Source organism: Phlebotomus papatasi, chromosome 1, assembly GCF_024763615.1.
Source record: "Phlebotomus papatasi isolate M1 chromosome 1, Ppap_2.1, whole genome shotgun sequence".
Taxonomy (NCBI): Eukaryota; Metazoa; Arthropoda; class Insecta; order Diptera; family Psychodidae; genus Phlebotomus; species Phlebotomus papatasi.
In genome coordinates, this window is record NC_077222.1 from 108760455 (window position 1) to 108775042 (window position 14588).

The 14588-nt window shown below is 34.9% G+C and overlaps 1 protein-coding gene across 2 annotated transcripts; it reads left to right on the plus strand.

The window, feature by feature from the left end:
* The first annotated feature begins 1734 nt into the window (after positions 1 to 1734).
* On the plus strand, positions 1735 to 12973 carry LOC129799180 (sialin). 2 transcript variants are annotated; one of them, XM_055842860.1, is made up of 5 exons: positions 1735 to 2162; positions 2458 to 3137; positions 11585 to 11864; positions 11932 to 12170; positions 12240 to 12973. In XM_055842860.1, the coding sequence occupies exons 1-5, from the start codon at positions 2126 to 2128 to the stop codon at positions 12387 to 12389; spliced, it is 1386 nt and encodes a 461-aa protein (XP_055698835.1). In that variant the 5' UTR covers positions 1735 to 2125; the 3' UTR covers positions 12390 to 12973. The 2 variants fall into 2 exon arrangements, with proteins under 2 accessions (XP_055698835.1, XP_055698834.1); XM_055842859.1 differs by lacking the exons at positions 1735 to 2162; positions 2458 to 3137 and adding exons at positions 7090 to 7343; positions 7695 to 8377.
* Positions 12974 to 14588: the final 1615 nt, after the last annotated feature.

A 14588-nucleotide genomic window follows, 5' to 3' on the forward strand; every position in this document is an offset into this window, starting at 1 on the left:
CCGCAATGTAGATACTTCTTCCATTCCTTCTTGCATTCTTTTGGACGTGGATCAGCTGCTTTATGATTTTTCTTCCTGCGTAACATTTTTCCTGTTTTTTTTTTCTCACAAAATCCGAATTTAGTAAGTAAATTAATAAGCATTTTTACAAAGAAACAAATGAAACGAAGACTTACAATTCCGAAATCACTAATTTGCTTTCACCTGCACAACAATCGCGAAAAACTCAATCACAAATCGCAAACGTTTACCTTGTTTTGATGGAGAGTCGTGATGGATAGAAATGACAAACTGCAAATAGAACAGTTGCTGACAAAAAAAAATTGCGCCTTTTTTCAGTGTATTTTTATGCTAACTGCAGAAAAATTGGTAGATAGCGCAGTTGCAGAGAAATTTTTGTGACTATAGTACAGTTAGAACATTTTCACGGAAAAATATCTCTGTATAGAGAAAATTCCAAACTTTTTAAATAACGTAGTTTAATAGAGAAAATTCAGTAATATCAGAATATGCAAAAACCTGAAAATCGCAAAAATGCAGTTAGCACAGTTGCTGAGGCAACCGACGATATGTAAGAATCCCAAACAAACACAAATTATGACCTATCGTAGCTTTATAGTTAGACCGACATTACTGCTTTCATCCGGTTAAGCATACAGTAGACTCTCTCTCAATAGGGCATTTGGGGCAAAATGTCATCCGGTTTATCGATAGATTTGGGCGTCAAAGCCTTTGTAAATTCCACAAAAAGCGCTCAATTATGTAGAATCACGATAAAATAGGAAGAACTACAGCGAATTTGAGCAAATTAGCTTCATAATTAAACGTGAAAATTGTCAACAAAATTTTTCGCCCGATTGAAAAAGAGCCGATTGAACGAGAGTCTACTGTACTAAGCTGAATCGGTCATATCTCCCATATACCATAGGAAAAGATGCTCACGCAGTCCAGGAAAATCTATAAGCGAAATCCGAATGAAACGGGCAGTAAGGGTCGTCTTCAGACCAGACGGAAAAATAAACTCGGAAAACGCTAGGGTCACTGCTATGCTGATGGCCACTACCGTTGGATTGTGTGGAATGACAAGGCTTCGCTCATAAGACATTATCTCTAAAAATGGACGTAATGACTACTCAGTAAGTATCTAATGTCAAAATTAAAGATTTCTTTTCCCTAGTTGAAGGTTGCCTTGCCTAATCCAATCTTTCCAAAAAATCTTCCGTATTTAAAGATTTAGTTCTTAAAGTGTCAATAGATGTCCCTTTTCGATCTTCTGGTATTTCAATTACTGTCGAACATAGTAAAATATTGGTCAAAATTTGGTAAAAACTACGTCTTCATGACCAAAATGATGTACTTCTTGTCATGGCATGTTTTTTGGGTACAAGAACATAAAAATAGCACTGACCTGTCTTCAACTGCTCGAAATCTACCGAGAAAGCAGTGTTATGTTAGGTAATATATAGATCAATGAATTTGACCATTCCGCGAAGTCTTTTCTCTCTGTCTATTTAGCTATCATCAATTGACTTTGAAGAGGCGTATTGCGATGAGCTTTTTATCATACACCAATTTCTCTGCGGTTGTTCTTGTGTCCCATAACAAATGAATGAAGAGATTAGAGACTATTCAAAAAGCCAATCATATCGGTGGATTGCCGTAAAATTTATACACTAGAATTTTTTATGTCACCTGAACAAGTATTTGGTGCGGGGAAAGGCATAAAAAGTGAAGCAGATCATCATTTTTTCGCAGTGTCTTTTATCATTTGGTTGTGAACGCGGGTGAAGATGGAAAAAAGCCGTGGATTGTTATCATTTATCGCGTAATCAGCGCAATAATGTGGATCATTATTAAGCTCAAAATTTATTATTACTATCTGTTGACTGCCGTTTCATTCAGTCCATCACGGTAATTCGTGCTAATTGTGTCTTGTGTCTGGTATTTCTGCTTTTCCACGTATTTTCCATACACCTGTGGGAGTTTACATAGCATAAATTTCCATAGAAGAATTGAAAAAAAGAAAACCTCTGGAAAATTTCCAGGGGATGTGATTTTCAAATTTTTTAAAGGACAATTAGGTGCATTTAATAAGGAATTTGGATTTAAGTGATAGTATTGAACAATGGTTGAAATCAATGCTTTTCTTGCAAGAGTTTTTAGTGAGTATTATTTTAAAAATAATTGGTTTTTTGTCTTTTAAAATATGCTATAGAAAGTAAAATAAAATTAAGTTAAATCCTCATAAATGACGCAGTTGTGGAAAATTTATTTATCCAAATAGAAACATTCTGAAAGTGAAATATGTTGCTATAGTTTATGAATTAGTGAATAGTTCTACTTTGTGCTTTTGTTATCGGGTGAATTGGTTTATTTGGTGGATCGGTGGAATAGTTGAATTTTCATGGACAGATTGTTGATAACACGATTTAAAAAAAAATCACCCGTTTATTTTAGGACGAGTCCCAGCCCGATTAAACATTGGGTTTATGCTCTTCCTGGGATGCTTCATTACGTACATGGTCCGCGTGAATATGTCCATCAATATCCTGGCCATGGTGGAGCCTCGTGACAATGAAACGCTCCCTGACTATGGAGATCGATATCCCTGGGATGCAGATGATCAGGGACTCCTCCTGGGAGCCTATTTCTGGGGATATCTATTCACATCAATTCCTGGGGCCTATCTGGCTGAGAAATTTGGACCAAAGATCGTGACAGAAGTGGTATTCATTGCAATTGCTGCAATAACTGCCCTCAGTCCTCTGGCAGCAGCTGGAGGATTTGGCACGATGTACGCAGCAAGATTTGTCACTGGAGTCTTCTCCGGACCACTCTATCCCTGCTTCCACAATCTCATCTCCCGCTGGGCACCACCAGATGAGAAGGGGAAGTATGTGGCTAGTCTTCAGGGAGGCACTTTGGGAACTATCTTCACCTGGCAGATGATTGGATTCCTCGTGGAGGCAATTGGATGGGCCTGGGGAGGATTCTATGTACCAACATTTATTATAGTTCTAGCTGTTATCATTTGGTTCGTCCTAACAGCTGATCGTCCAGATACTCATCCTAGGATAACGCCTGAAGAACGGACATACATTGAGAACAGCCTGGGAGACGCAGTGTCCAATGAAAAGGTGTGTTGCATTTCAATCCTTATCAATGTCTAATCTCAAGAGCCTCTCGATAATCGTATCTGTTCTTGAGGTCTTATCATCTTGTCGGATTTCTAATTAAGCTGTCTACACATATGAGCATTTTTTAAAAAAATTCTTTAAAAAAATTTTTAAAAAATAAGAATAGGTAGGTTTTTTTTACAAAATTGCTTACATACTAGGCAAATTTCTGTAAAAAATCCATTTTTTTACAAAAATTTTCACTAGTGTAGAGCCGATTCTTTTTAAAAACCTTTTTAGGGTTATTTTTTAAAGAATTTTTTTAAAAAATGCTCATAGTGTGTAGACAGCCTTAGTGTCTTTCAGTGAATTTTTACGAAAATTTATCACAATTTAATTCATTACTGGACTTAATTTTTTTATTGCTCGATTGCTTAAGATCGTTCACCTAATCTTCTGAAGTGGTTATAGGTTCATTAGGGCAAAACATACTCCATATTTTGCATCCGGTATCGACAATACTCAATTCAGATTCTTAAACATAATCAGATAAAATTTTGGATGATTATGTCACTCTGAGAAAGTGTCTCTGATTAATGAAAAATGGTGTGCTGTCTGAGATAATTGATTATGTCCATGGCTAATTTAGTTTTTTAACTGCTTTTGAACAAATCTTTTTAAAAGCAGGCTTAGGGCAACTGGGGCATCACCGAACATGGGGTAGCTAGGACCTTGATTTTTACTTCTAAACTACTTGGACTATGTCGAACATTTCTTCAGTGGACAAGCATCCCTTACTGCCTATGAATTCATTCAGGCTTCATCTTCGGACGTATAATTACTTAATTGTCTAATAACTCTAAAAAAAATCGCAGTGTTCAGTGATACCCCGTGTTCGGTGATACCCCACTTTCCCCTAACTATGCGTACTTTTAGGTTACGCCCTAGACAGAGACACACTTATGACTTAAGCCGAGAGACAACTTAGTGAAAAATTATGGAAATGAAGTTTAATCATTATGTCGAATATAATTACGTTAAGCCTTCTCTTGGATAATCCTCAGGTCTGTAAAGGCTCTTAGAAAGCAATATTAGCGTCCATCGCTGTCTTAACTCATGAGACAAATATGAAAAACAAAAATTCTGAATATTGTTACAATTCTAGGAGTTGTGTAAAACTTTTTAACATTTCGCAACCACCACAAATTGACTAATGATCTAAGGGACAGCAAAACGAGGTCCCAGATCCAAGAAAAACACCTGATTTTCTCTTATAGACTTCTATTTAACTTCTAATACATTTTACTTTAATTTCCGGAGGCCGGATGGGCCACTTTAGAGACCGAAGATAAGGGAATTCTCTTCCAGAAGATCACCCTCGGACCCCAGAGACTATTATATTATTATTATAATATAATTGAATATGAATTGCTCTCCAGAATTATAGCCTAAAGCGAAAAATGGCTTTGAAACGAAAAATTGCTTTCAAGTGAAAAATTGCATACAAAATCTCGACAATATTATCAGGTAATCAATAAGGAAAACAGTGATAAGTAGATAATTTTGCCTCGATACGTTTTGTAAATTTGTTATCAGGATTCATTTATAAAATATTATTAAGCATTATCAATGTGTTTATTAAATATTAAACCACATAAAATATCTTTGTCACATTGAGTTTTATATTTATCTGGATCAAATAATTTAAAACACTTAAAGCTACTTATAGCTTAAACCCAGACTAATCAAAATTTAATAATACATTCTTTTGAAAGGAAATGAGTAAAAAAAAATGTTAAAGCTTTAGATGATTAAACTTTTCTGATTTTTTCCTATATTTTTTTAAATGAATTAGACACATGTGCGTTTTCAGGAAATGTAAGATTTGGCTTATGTTAAAATATAATACAATTTAATTGAATTTTGAATAAATATTAAAATTATGGATTCATGACCCATTCTTGATTCCTGATTCAATACCGAATCATAACCGATTGGGATTTTTTCAGATTTATTGCAGATTCGAAGACCTTTCCAATGACCCCTAATTTGGTTAAATTGAGTACAATATAAACTATCGATACCCTTTTTAACCTTTAACCTTGAAAAAGGGCTCTTACTAATTAATTGTCAAATCTCAAGTCGTTATCTCTTGGTGAAAAACTGCATACGCTCTAGTGAAAAGCTTCAAAAGTAGGGGAAATTGCCTATGCTTTACATGGTCCCAAGCTTTATAATGACTAAATTTTTCATATATTTTTCAATAAATGTGACTTATCTTTTCTATATTTTAAAATCTAGGAGAAAGTGTCTTGTTTTTGAAATATATTGCGGAATCGTATTTATTCAGAAACATAGAAAAAATTTAGTTATTGTAAAGCTTGGGACCGTGCAAAGCATGGGCACTTCCCCCTACCAATTTTTAGAACTAGATTTTTTAGTACTAAAAATTGTCAATTTGTCAAGTCCTTCAAGGCTTTCGCGCGACATTAAACTAAAATGGGAGTTTAAAAATCTGAATTTATCTAGGGGAGACGGGGTAGAATTAGACGGCCAAAACTTGTTTAAATTAAACTGATAAATATTTCAATAGGAAGTTAGTACTCTAGAAGTTATTACTCTGAATAAACAGTAGTTTGCTCAATATTCTTTTGTATAAACTTATAGAACCCTACTAATTCTATAGGGGGAAGTGGGGCACCTTTGAAATTAAGATTTTCCACCTATTTTTAAATAAAATTGAGCCTTATCGTGATATAATTTAGCTTCTCAATCTGTATGTGTAGCTAAATTATATCACGAAAGGGCCCAATTTTATTTAATAATAGGTAAAAAATTCCAATTTCAAAGGTGCCCCACTTTCAAAGGTGCCCCACTTCCCCCTATATGGCTAACTATGCCCCGGTCTCCCTTTTCAAATTTATTAACCATAAAACTATTCCCTCTTCACCAGATTAAGATTAATCCTCAGTATACATTTAAATATTTAAAAAATATGCTGTATCTTCTTTCCTTATTTTTTTATTTTTATATTTTTTTATTTCTGAAAAACGAATCAGAAGTTAATTTTCTTAAAGATCATTCAAGATTCTATTGCTAGAAGTTTTTCAAAAGAACATCCTTTCAGATAAAATGTAAATAAGCTTTGTCAAATTTTTGAATGCACAGCGTCACAATTTTATTTAGAGTGTTAAACCTTTAGGGTAAGTGTGCCAAATTTCGGCATAGTTGCATGCAAGCGCCAAAGTCTCAAGTTTGAAATGTAATATCTTTAATAGAAATTGATTTTTTTAATTCCTTCTACTTTAGGAGTATTTCTTAGAACCTTGTAGACAGTATATCGTCTTTATTTACTTTAAAATCGGTCTTAATACATTTTAAAATGAATAAAAATGTAGACATAGCTTTGGTGCCCTATTTCGGCCACCTTCATTCCCGTAGTTCCTTGCCCTTCAGGAATTCTTCCAATGCCTTTTTCACGTCATCTCGTTTGTCGAAGCTACATTTTTGGTATTCTTTTGCATTGTATAATATCTAGAGTATGTAAAAACTAAAAATTCATGGAAATTCTAGGAACAAAAAAGGTGGCCGAAATTGCAAGCTGGCCGGAATTTGGCACACTTACCCTATTATTTTTTCAAAGTCATTAAAAATCTTATCTTAAAATTTAATCAGTAAACATTCCGCCATACTAAAAATAGACGTTTTCTATTGGTTGATTTATTTTAATCTGTTTAAAGCACCTAAAAGTTTTAGCTTCAGTTGAATGGAACATAAAATAAATCATTTTAAAATTATGGTTGTACATCAAGGAAGGTTATAAAAATGAAGCACCATCACGTCTCATTTTTTCTATCAGCTTTTATGGTCCAGTGCAAAAAGTCAGGAATTGTTAGCATTATCACGTAATCACAGCACTTTGCATGGTAAGCTGTATTGAAATTTGAAACTATAATTTAAAACACTAGACTTGTTGCTGGATTCAGTTCAAAACAGTAATTCACGCTAAATAGTATCTCTTTTAGTTTCCAAGTAATTTTCAGACGATCGGAAGTCGGAAGTCTTTGTGGTAGCAATTCGTACAAGAAAAAAACCTCTGGAAAAATTCCAGGGGATGTGATATGTTTAATTATTTGAAAATTAGACATCTATTTATTTTCCCATTTAGATTTTAGCGATAGCATTGAACAATGATTGAAATTAATGCTTTTCTTGTGAGAGCTTTTAGTGAGTATTTTTTTTTGTATTTCTGGATATTTACCTAAATTATTATCGGCAAATTAGAAATGTGAGGTGAAATTCACGGGAATGACGCAAGAATTTATTAAAATTCATTTTGCCAAAAAAAAAAACATTCTAAAAGTGAAAAAAATATTGTTAGTTTATGAATGAAGTGAATCTATATTATTGCTATCGTGTGAATAAGTTTATCCGGTGAATTAGTGGAAATTTCGTGAGCAAATTGTTACGATGAAGAGATATCGTGATGCTAAATAAAAATCTTCCCATAATTATTTAATTTTCTTTTTCAAAGCTGTACTGAAGCGTTGTTAAATCCGGTTATTAATTGAATTTTAGGAAGAATACCAGCTCGACTGAATATCGGGTTTATGCTCTTCCTGGGATGCCTTACTACGTACATTGTCCGCGTAAATATATCAATCAGTATTCTGGCCATGGTGCAGCCTAAAAATGCTAATGAGACTCTCCCGGACTTTGGGAAGCGGTATCCATGGAATGCTAGTGAGCAGGGAACTATCATAGGAGCTTTCTTTTGGGGTTACTCAATTATGTCAATTCCTGGAGCCTACCTGGCCGAAAGATTTGGCCCAAAGATCTTGACTATGGTCAGTTTCATAGCAATCATTGTGCTCACAGTCCTTACTCCTCTGGCAGCTGCTGGAGGATTTGTCACAATGTGCGTTGTCAGGTTCCTAACTGGTACCGTCTCAGGACCACACTTTCCCTGCTACCACATTCTCATCTCTCGTTGGGCACCACCAGATGAAAAAGGGAAGTTCATGTCCAGTTTACAGGGAGGAGCATTGGGGACAATTGTTGCATGGCAGATGAGTGGGTTCCTCATTGAGGCTATTGGATGGCCCTGGGGAGGATTCTATGTACCCGCAATTGTCACAATTGTAACTACTTTGCTATGGTTCGTTCTGATATACGATCGTCCAGATACTCATCCCAGGATAACTCCTGAAGAACGGACACATATTGAGAATAGCCTAGGAGACACCGTGTCCAATGAGAAGGTTCGTTGCATTTTAAACTCAATTCTTCCCAATCTTGAGGGCCTTGAGGGCCTCTCAATACTCTCAAGAGTTATCTTTTCGGAATGTTTTATCTCAGATGGATTCCCAATTAATGTTTTTTTCTTGAGAGTGATTAAGCTCAGTACAAGTGGTACTCATTTTGTTTTCGTGCATTAAGTGCGAATCTGAGTGATAAGCTTATAGAAGAAATCCAGATAGGGATTAAAGAGAAGTTTTCTTACCGGTTAAGCAATTTTGATGGAACATAGAACGGTCCGAACGGTCAGACTGAAGTAATTTAAATCAAAAGGCTTCTATTTAAATTCATAATTTGCCAAAATAATTTGATTTTTATTCATATGCGGCAAAATGTACTAAAATCAATTAATTTATGGAAAGAAGAAATAAGCTGTAAGAAGTTAAAAGTGGTCAGCAAAAGATTAAATTTGATCAGGAAATAATTCAAAATGATTAGTAAAAATATTCAATTTTGTCAGTAAAAAGTAAAATTTGGTCAGTATTCGAATCGTTCAGTAGAAATATACGAGTTGATCAGTAAAAAAATTAAAATGATCAGCAAAAAAAAATAAAAATGGTCAGTGACAAGAAAATATGGTCAATATAAAATTGAAAATTAGCAGTAAAAAATAAAAAGTGGTCAGTGAAACATTAAGTCTGATCAGTAGAAATATTTGAATTGATAAGTCAAAAATAAAAGAGCTCAGCAAAAAATTAAAAATAAGCAGTAAAAAATAAAGTGGTCTAGAAAAAATAAAAATTGGTGACTATTTTTTTTTGAATTTTTACTGATCATTTAGAATTTTTTGCTAACTTTGACTCTTTCCCAAAATCCAAAAATCTAATATATCCCGAAAGCCAAAATCCCAAGAAACCAAAATCCCAAACGCTGAAATACCAATGAGTCGTATTCCGAATAGCCAAATACCCGAATGGGTCAAAATCTCAAAAAGTCAAAATTCGAAAAGCCAAAATCTTGAAAGGAAAATTCTGAAAGACGAAATCCTGAATACCAAAATCCCTAAGAAACAAAATCCCGAAAACCCAAAATTCCGAACACAAAAATTCAGAAAGCCAAAATCCGCGAAATCCCGAAAGCCAAAATCCAAAAAAAAACTAATATCCTGAAAGCCAAAATTTCTAAGAGAAAATGCCGAATGGATCATAATCCGAAAAGCCAAAATTTTGAATGGGCCAAAATCTCGGAAATCAAAAATACCGAAAACCAAAATCCAGAAAACCGAAATCCTTGAGAGACGAAATCCCGAATGAGCCGAAATCCCAAATAGCCAAAATTTCGAATGGGTTAAAATCTCGAAAAGCCAAAATCCCGAAAACCAAAATCCTGAAAGTCAAAATCCCAAAAGCCAAAATCGCGAAAGCCAAAATCCCGGAGAGAAAAAAATCCGAATGGGCCACATTTTCCGAAGGCCAAAATCCCAAAGGGGCAGAATTCCGAATGAGACAAAATTTACAAAAGCTAAAATCCGAAAGCCAAAATCCCGAAGGGAAAAAAACCTGAACTTATCAAAACGTCATAGCTACTCCCACGACTGTCCGCGCTTGCTGGAGGCTAAGAGAAATTTACTATATTTTGGGAAAGTATTCTACATTATTATCTTCCATAAGGTTTCATTTCTTTCAGGGAATTTGACAATTCAGAATTTTGGCTTTCCGGATTTCTGTGTTCGAGCTTTTGGCTTTCGGAATTTTAGCATTTAGAATTTTCCCCCATTCGCGATTTTGATCCATTCGGGATTTCGATCCATTTTTTATTTTGACTTTCGGGATTTTGGTCGGCACTGTTTTGGAAATAGCCCAGGCGGAATTTTTCAAATTTAAATCTAAATAACTAAAGAGCAAAAGGGGGAATATTTCACAGTCGGTCAATCTTTAGTAATCCAAATGTGTTGAAAAGACTAACAGGACTTCAACCGATAAAATTTGTCGATAAACTTTCTAAACTTTGTTTTGGCAAACTCACCCTAAGGAAAATTACATTATTAATTGGCATTTATTACGTAAAAGTTACGTTTTTCTATAATACGATAATATTCAATTTACTTGCAAAATGTGTTAAAAAAAAATATGTGTAATTAAATTTTTGTCCAAAAAAATTAAAATTTGATTTTCAGATGATAATTATTATGATTTATGAAGCAGTTTAAAATTATGGAATATCGGTATATAGTCCAAAAAGCCATGGAAAAGGTAGCTGGGACGCTTTGTCATATATATTTTCACTAATTATCGCAATATCATGTAATATATATATTTTTTAAGGTTCGAGATAATAAAAAGTTGCACAGAATTTCTCCTGGCAATTTTCTCCGCGTGAGGGCGCTGTTTTTACTCCCGAATGGCGCTAGCATCTGTTTACAATTTTTATACAGTAGACCAGAGGAGTGCAAGAACCGTTGAAACCGAATAAACGTCAAATGAAACATATACGTCAATGGTCAAAGCGCTACTTGAGCAAACTTATTTTGACGTTAATTCGGTTTCAACGGTTTTTTGCACACCTCTGCAATAGACTCTCGCTCAATCGGTTCTTTTTCAATCGGGCGCAAAATTTTGTTGACAATTTTCACGTTTAATTATGAAGCTAATTTGCTCAAATTCGCTGTATTTCTTCCTATTTTATAGTGATTCTTTATAATTGAGCGCTTTTTGTGGAATTTACAAAGACTTTGACGCCCAAATCTATCGATAAACCGGATGACATTTTGCCTGAAATGTCCAATTGAGAGAGAGTCTACTGTATCTCAAGCTTTCAGTCAAAAGCTTCTGCCAAATTGAACTTTACAATTTTTATATGAATTTAAAAAAAAAATGAATAATAAATAAATCAAAGACTAATTCAAAGTATCTTGTTTTCTTCATGAAGAGAGGACTGACCTTTAGAATTCGAGCAATAAATACTCAACTAAAGGAGAGATTAGAAAGACACCTTTTTTAATCGACTTTTAAAAATGCGCAAAAAATTAGTACAATGTAAGACTTAATTGATTCATGCTCTTAGAAATAATTTAGAAAGAGAGACAATAACTTGAAATTATGCTTTTATTGCGATCTAATTGGCAGATTATTATCTCTAATTAGCTCGTAGAGTGTCTAATTTGATGAAACCCGTTTGCAATGAGCAAAATTCCAATTGTGACCTTTAGGTGAATTCCTTGATCTCCACAGAGAGTGCCACCGTATCTCCAGATGCTCAAATCCGTACCCTTCCTGACCCTAATGGTGCTGCACTATGGGAATCTCTGGGGTCTGTACTTCCTCCTTACAGCCACTCCGAAATTCATGAGTGAGATTCTGGGCTTCAATCTCGGAACAACTGGTGTGCTGTCTTCTCTGCCTCACATCGCCAGGATGCTGTTCAGCTTCGTGTTCGGAAGCATTGGGGATCTGATTAAGAGACGGGGCTGGATGCAAGTGACAGTGATGAGAAAATTCTTCTGTATATTCTGTGAGTTCGGTGACACCGTAAGTTGATTGAGTAACTTTTTATGATACTTTATTGTCTCACCAAACAGCTCACATTGTCCCTGGACTCTTTTTAATTGGCCTCTGTTTCGTTCATGAGCCATACACATGCGTTGCATTGATAACGCTATCGTTGGGCTTCAATGGGGCCTCAGTGCTCACCAATTTGCAGAATAGTCAGGATTTGGCGCCAAATTTTGCAGGAACACTCTACGGCACCATGAATGCCATTGGTACCACCACGGGCTTTCTCACGCCTCTTCTAGTGGCCCATTTTACACGATATGAGGTAAATCAATCAATCTCCCATCCATCCATCCAGCTTCAGCGATTAATTCTGATAAATTTCTATTGATAGAATACTTTCGAAAATTGGCGATATGTCTTCATGATTGGGGCTGGAGCCTACATTGCTCCAGCAATTCTGTACTTCTTCTTTGGCTCTGGTAAAGTTCAGCCATGGAATGCGCTGCCGAAGCCCGCCAAAAGTGAGGAGGAGAGCAAATAGGGCCAGAACATTAAACTAATGTAAACCAAGACAGGTGTGGAGTGTGATTACTGTGAGAACAAAGTCAAATGGAAAAAACGTTCCCGATAAAAAATACCCAGAAATATCGATAGTTAAAATATTTGCAATCACTGCGGGCTTTTTTTCTGGGTCTCTTTCCTCTCTTGTTGTCTTTTCTTAGCCACAAGGCAAATACACTCGGAATTTTTGGCTTGGGGCTATGGAAAAATACGCGCTGCAGAATTGCTAACATTTTCAGCTACTCAAAATTCACATTTCCCATCTATAAATTGCCCAAAAAAAATGCCACTGGAGTTAGGTCTTTGAAACTTTCAGACATTTCGCTGCATCCGAGAGGGAAGAGATTGAATTGAGCTTTTCTCAAATTTATTAATTCAACGGGCAAAAAGCCTAAATTTGTTTTGAAGGTTTGGTTTTTCCGGTGAACTATGAAGTTTCAGCTAGCTGAAACATTTCTCTAGTAATTCTTTGGGATGTTTAAAATTTAATTGAAATTGAACTTTAAAAATATGTTAGTTTTAAGAATATTAGTTTTTTTAATTAATAAATTTTAAATTCTTAAATGTTGTTTTTTTTAGAAAATTGTTGTGTAATCAGAAGATAGATGGATAAAAAGACGTAATTTTAATCATCAAAAATGCTTATGTACGTGAGTTTCAGTTTTTAGCGTCCACCGCTGTCTTATCGTTGATAACATTCTCCAGAGTGGAACGATGGGAACGACATAAAAAGTTCTTTCACAGATTTAACATTCCTAATTCCTTACTGTTCAAATCCAATCAAAAACTAATTTTCTTCTTTGTCTCCGCTTTTACCTAACGCCCTATGCCCTCACCAAGATCTTTGGTTTTATAACGTTCTGAGTATTACATCATGTTGGTAAGACATCATTCTATCATTGAGACAAATCCGAAAAAGTTAAAATAACATTCCGGAAATGTTTATTTTAGCCTGCAGTATTGATCCGAAAACGGTGTAAATATTACGCATTTTAGGTGTCTTTTAGGTTAAAGTTACCCTTCTTTCATTTTGATTTTACCCCTAAAAAGATGTAAAATTAACATTAAAAAATGTTGATATATTTTTACACCTAAAAAGTGTTAAAGTTATGAGGAAAAAATATTTATCGCACCCCCGTTTTTCTCTCAGTGATTAAATTACAGACATATCATATCAATAATGATATCCCAATGTTTATATCGTCCTGATACCACAGAACATTCAGAACTATTCATAACGATTGGCTTCCTAAAATCTTGCAGTATGTTCAATCCTGCAATCAGCATTATAAAACTGAAAATAAATGCATAATTTAGATTTTTTCAAAACCTTTCCAATGATACCAAATTTATCGCAAACGGTTAAGACGTTTTTGCACAAAATTGAAATAGAAAAAAAAAACAAATTTCCTGCTATACCGCCATTTTGATTTGATTTAAAGAAATATAGTCAAGGTACTTTAAGGAAAGGTGGAGTAGTTTCACGTATGTAACTTTCGAAAATAAACATGTTGCTGCTGGAACTCAAATAGAGAGAGCAGTTATCCACTTTTTTTTCAACTTGTGGAATAGCTAGAAGCCAAACGGTAAGAGATATCGACTTCCGGTCTTTGACGACCCACTCATAAGTCAACATTATCTAGGGGCCTTGACAGACCTGAGGATTAGCCGAGAGACGGCTTAGCGTAATTATATTAGAAATAATAATTAAACTAAATTTCCATCATTTTCCACAAAGTCGTCTCTCGGCTTAAGTCGTAAGTGTGTCTAGGGCATAGGACAGTCTTTTTCTCCCCCCCCCCTTCTTCCCCTCCAAAAGCATGTTTTTTGATTCATTTTGAAAACGGCTCCTGCGATTTCTTTCATTTTCTAATATGTTTTAGAGGTAGTGAACATTTCGTCCTTGAACAGCTATGTTCGGAAACCATTTCGATATCGAATTTTCGAACATTTTCTTTGCTTTGCATTAGCAATACGACAAGGTATCGGATCAGAGATACGACAGCATGAAGAATCTTTTTGGTGCCAAATTGACGACCATCTTTTTTCACGAGTTTATCTATTCATTTCCAGAAGTATTATGGGCCTTCTGGGTCCCATTTCTACGATGAAGCATCAGACCACCTAACATCAAAGTTAACCACTTTAGACGGCCTATTTTTCAACCGGTTTGCTTAAA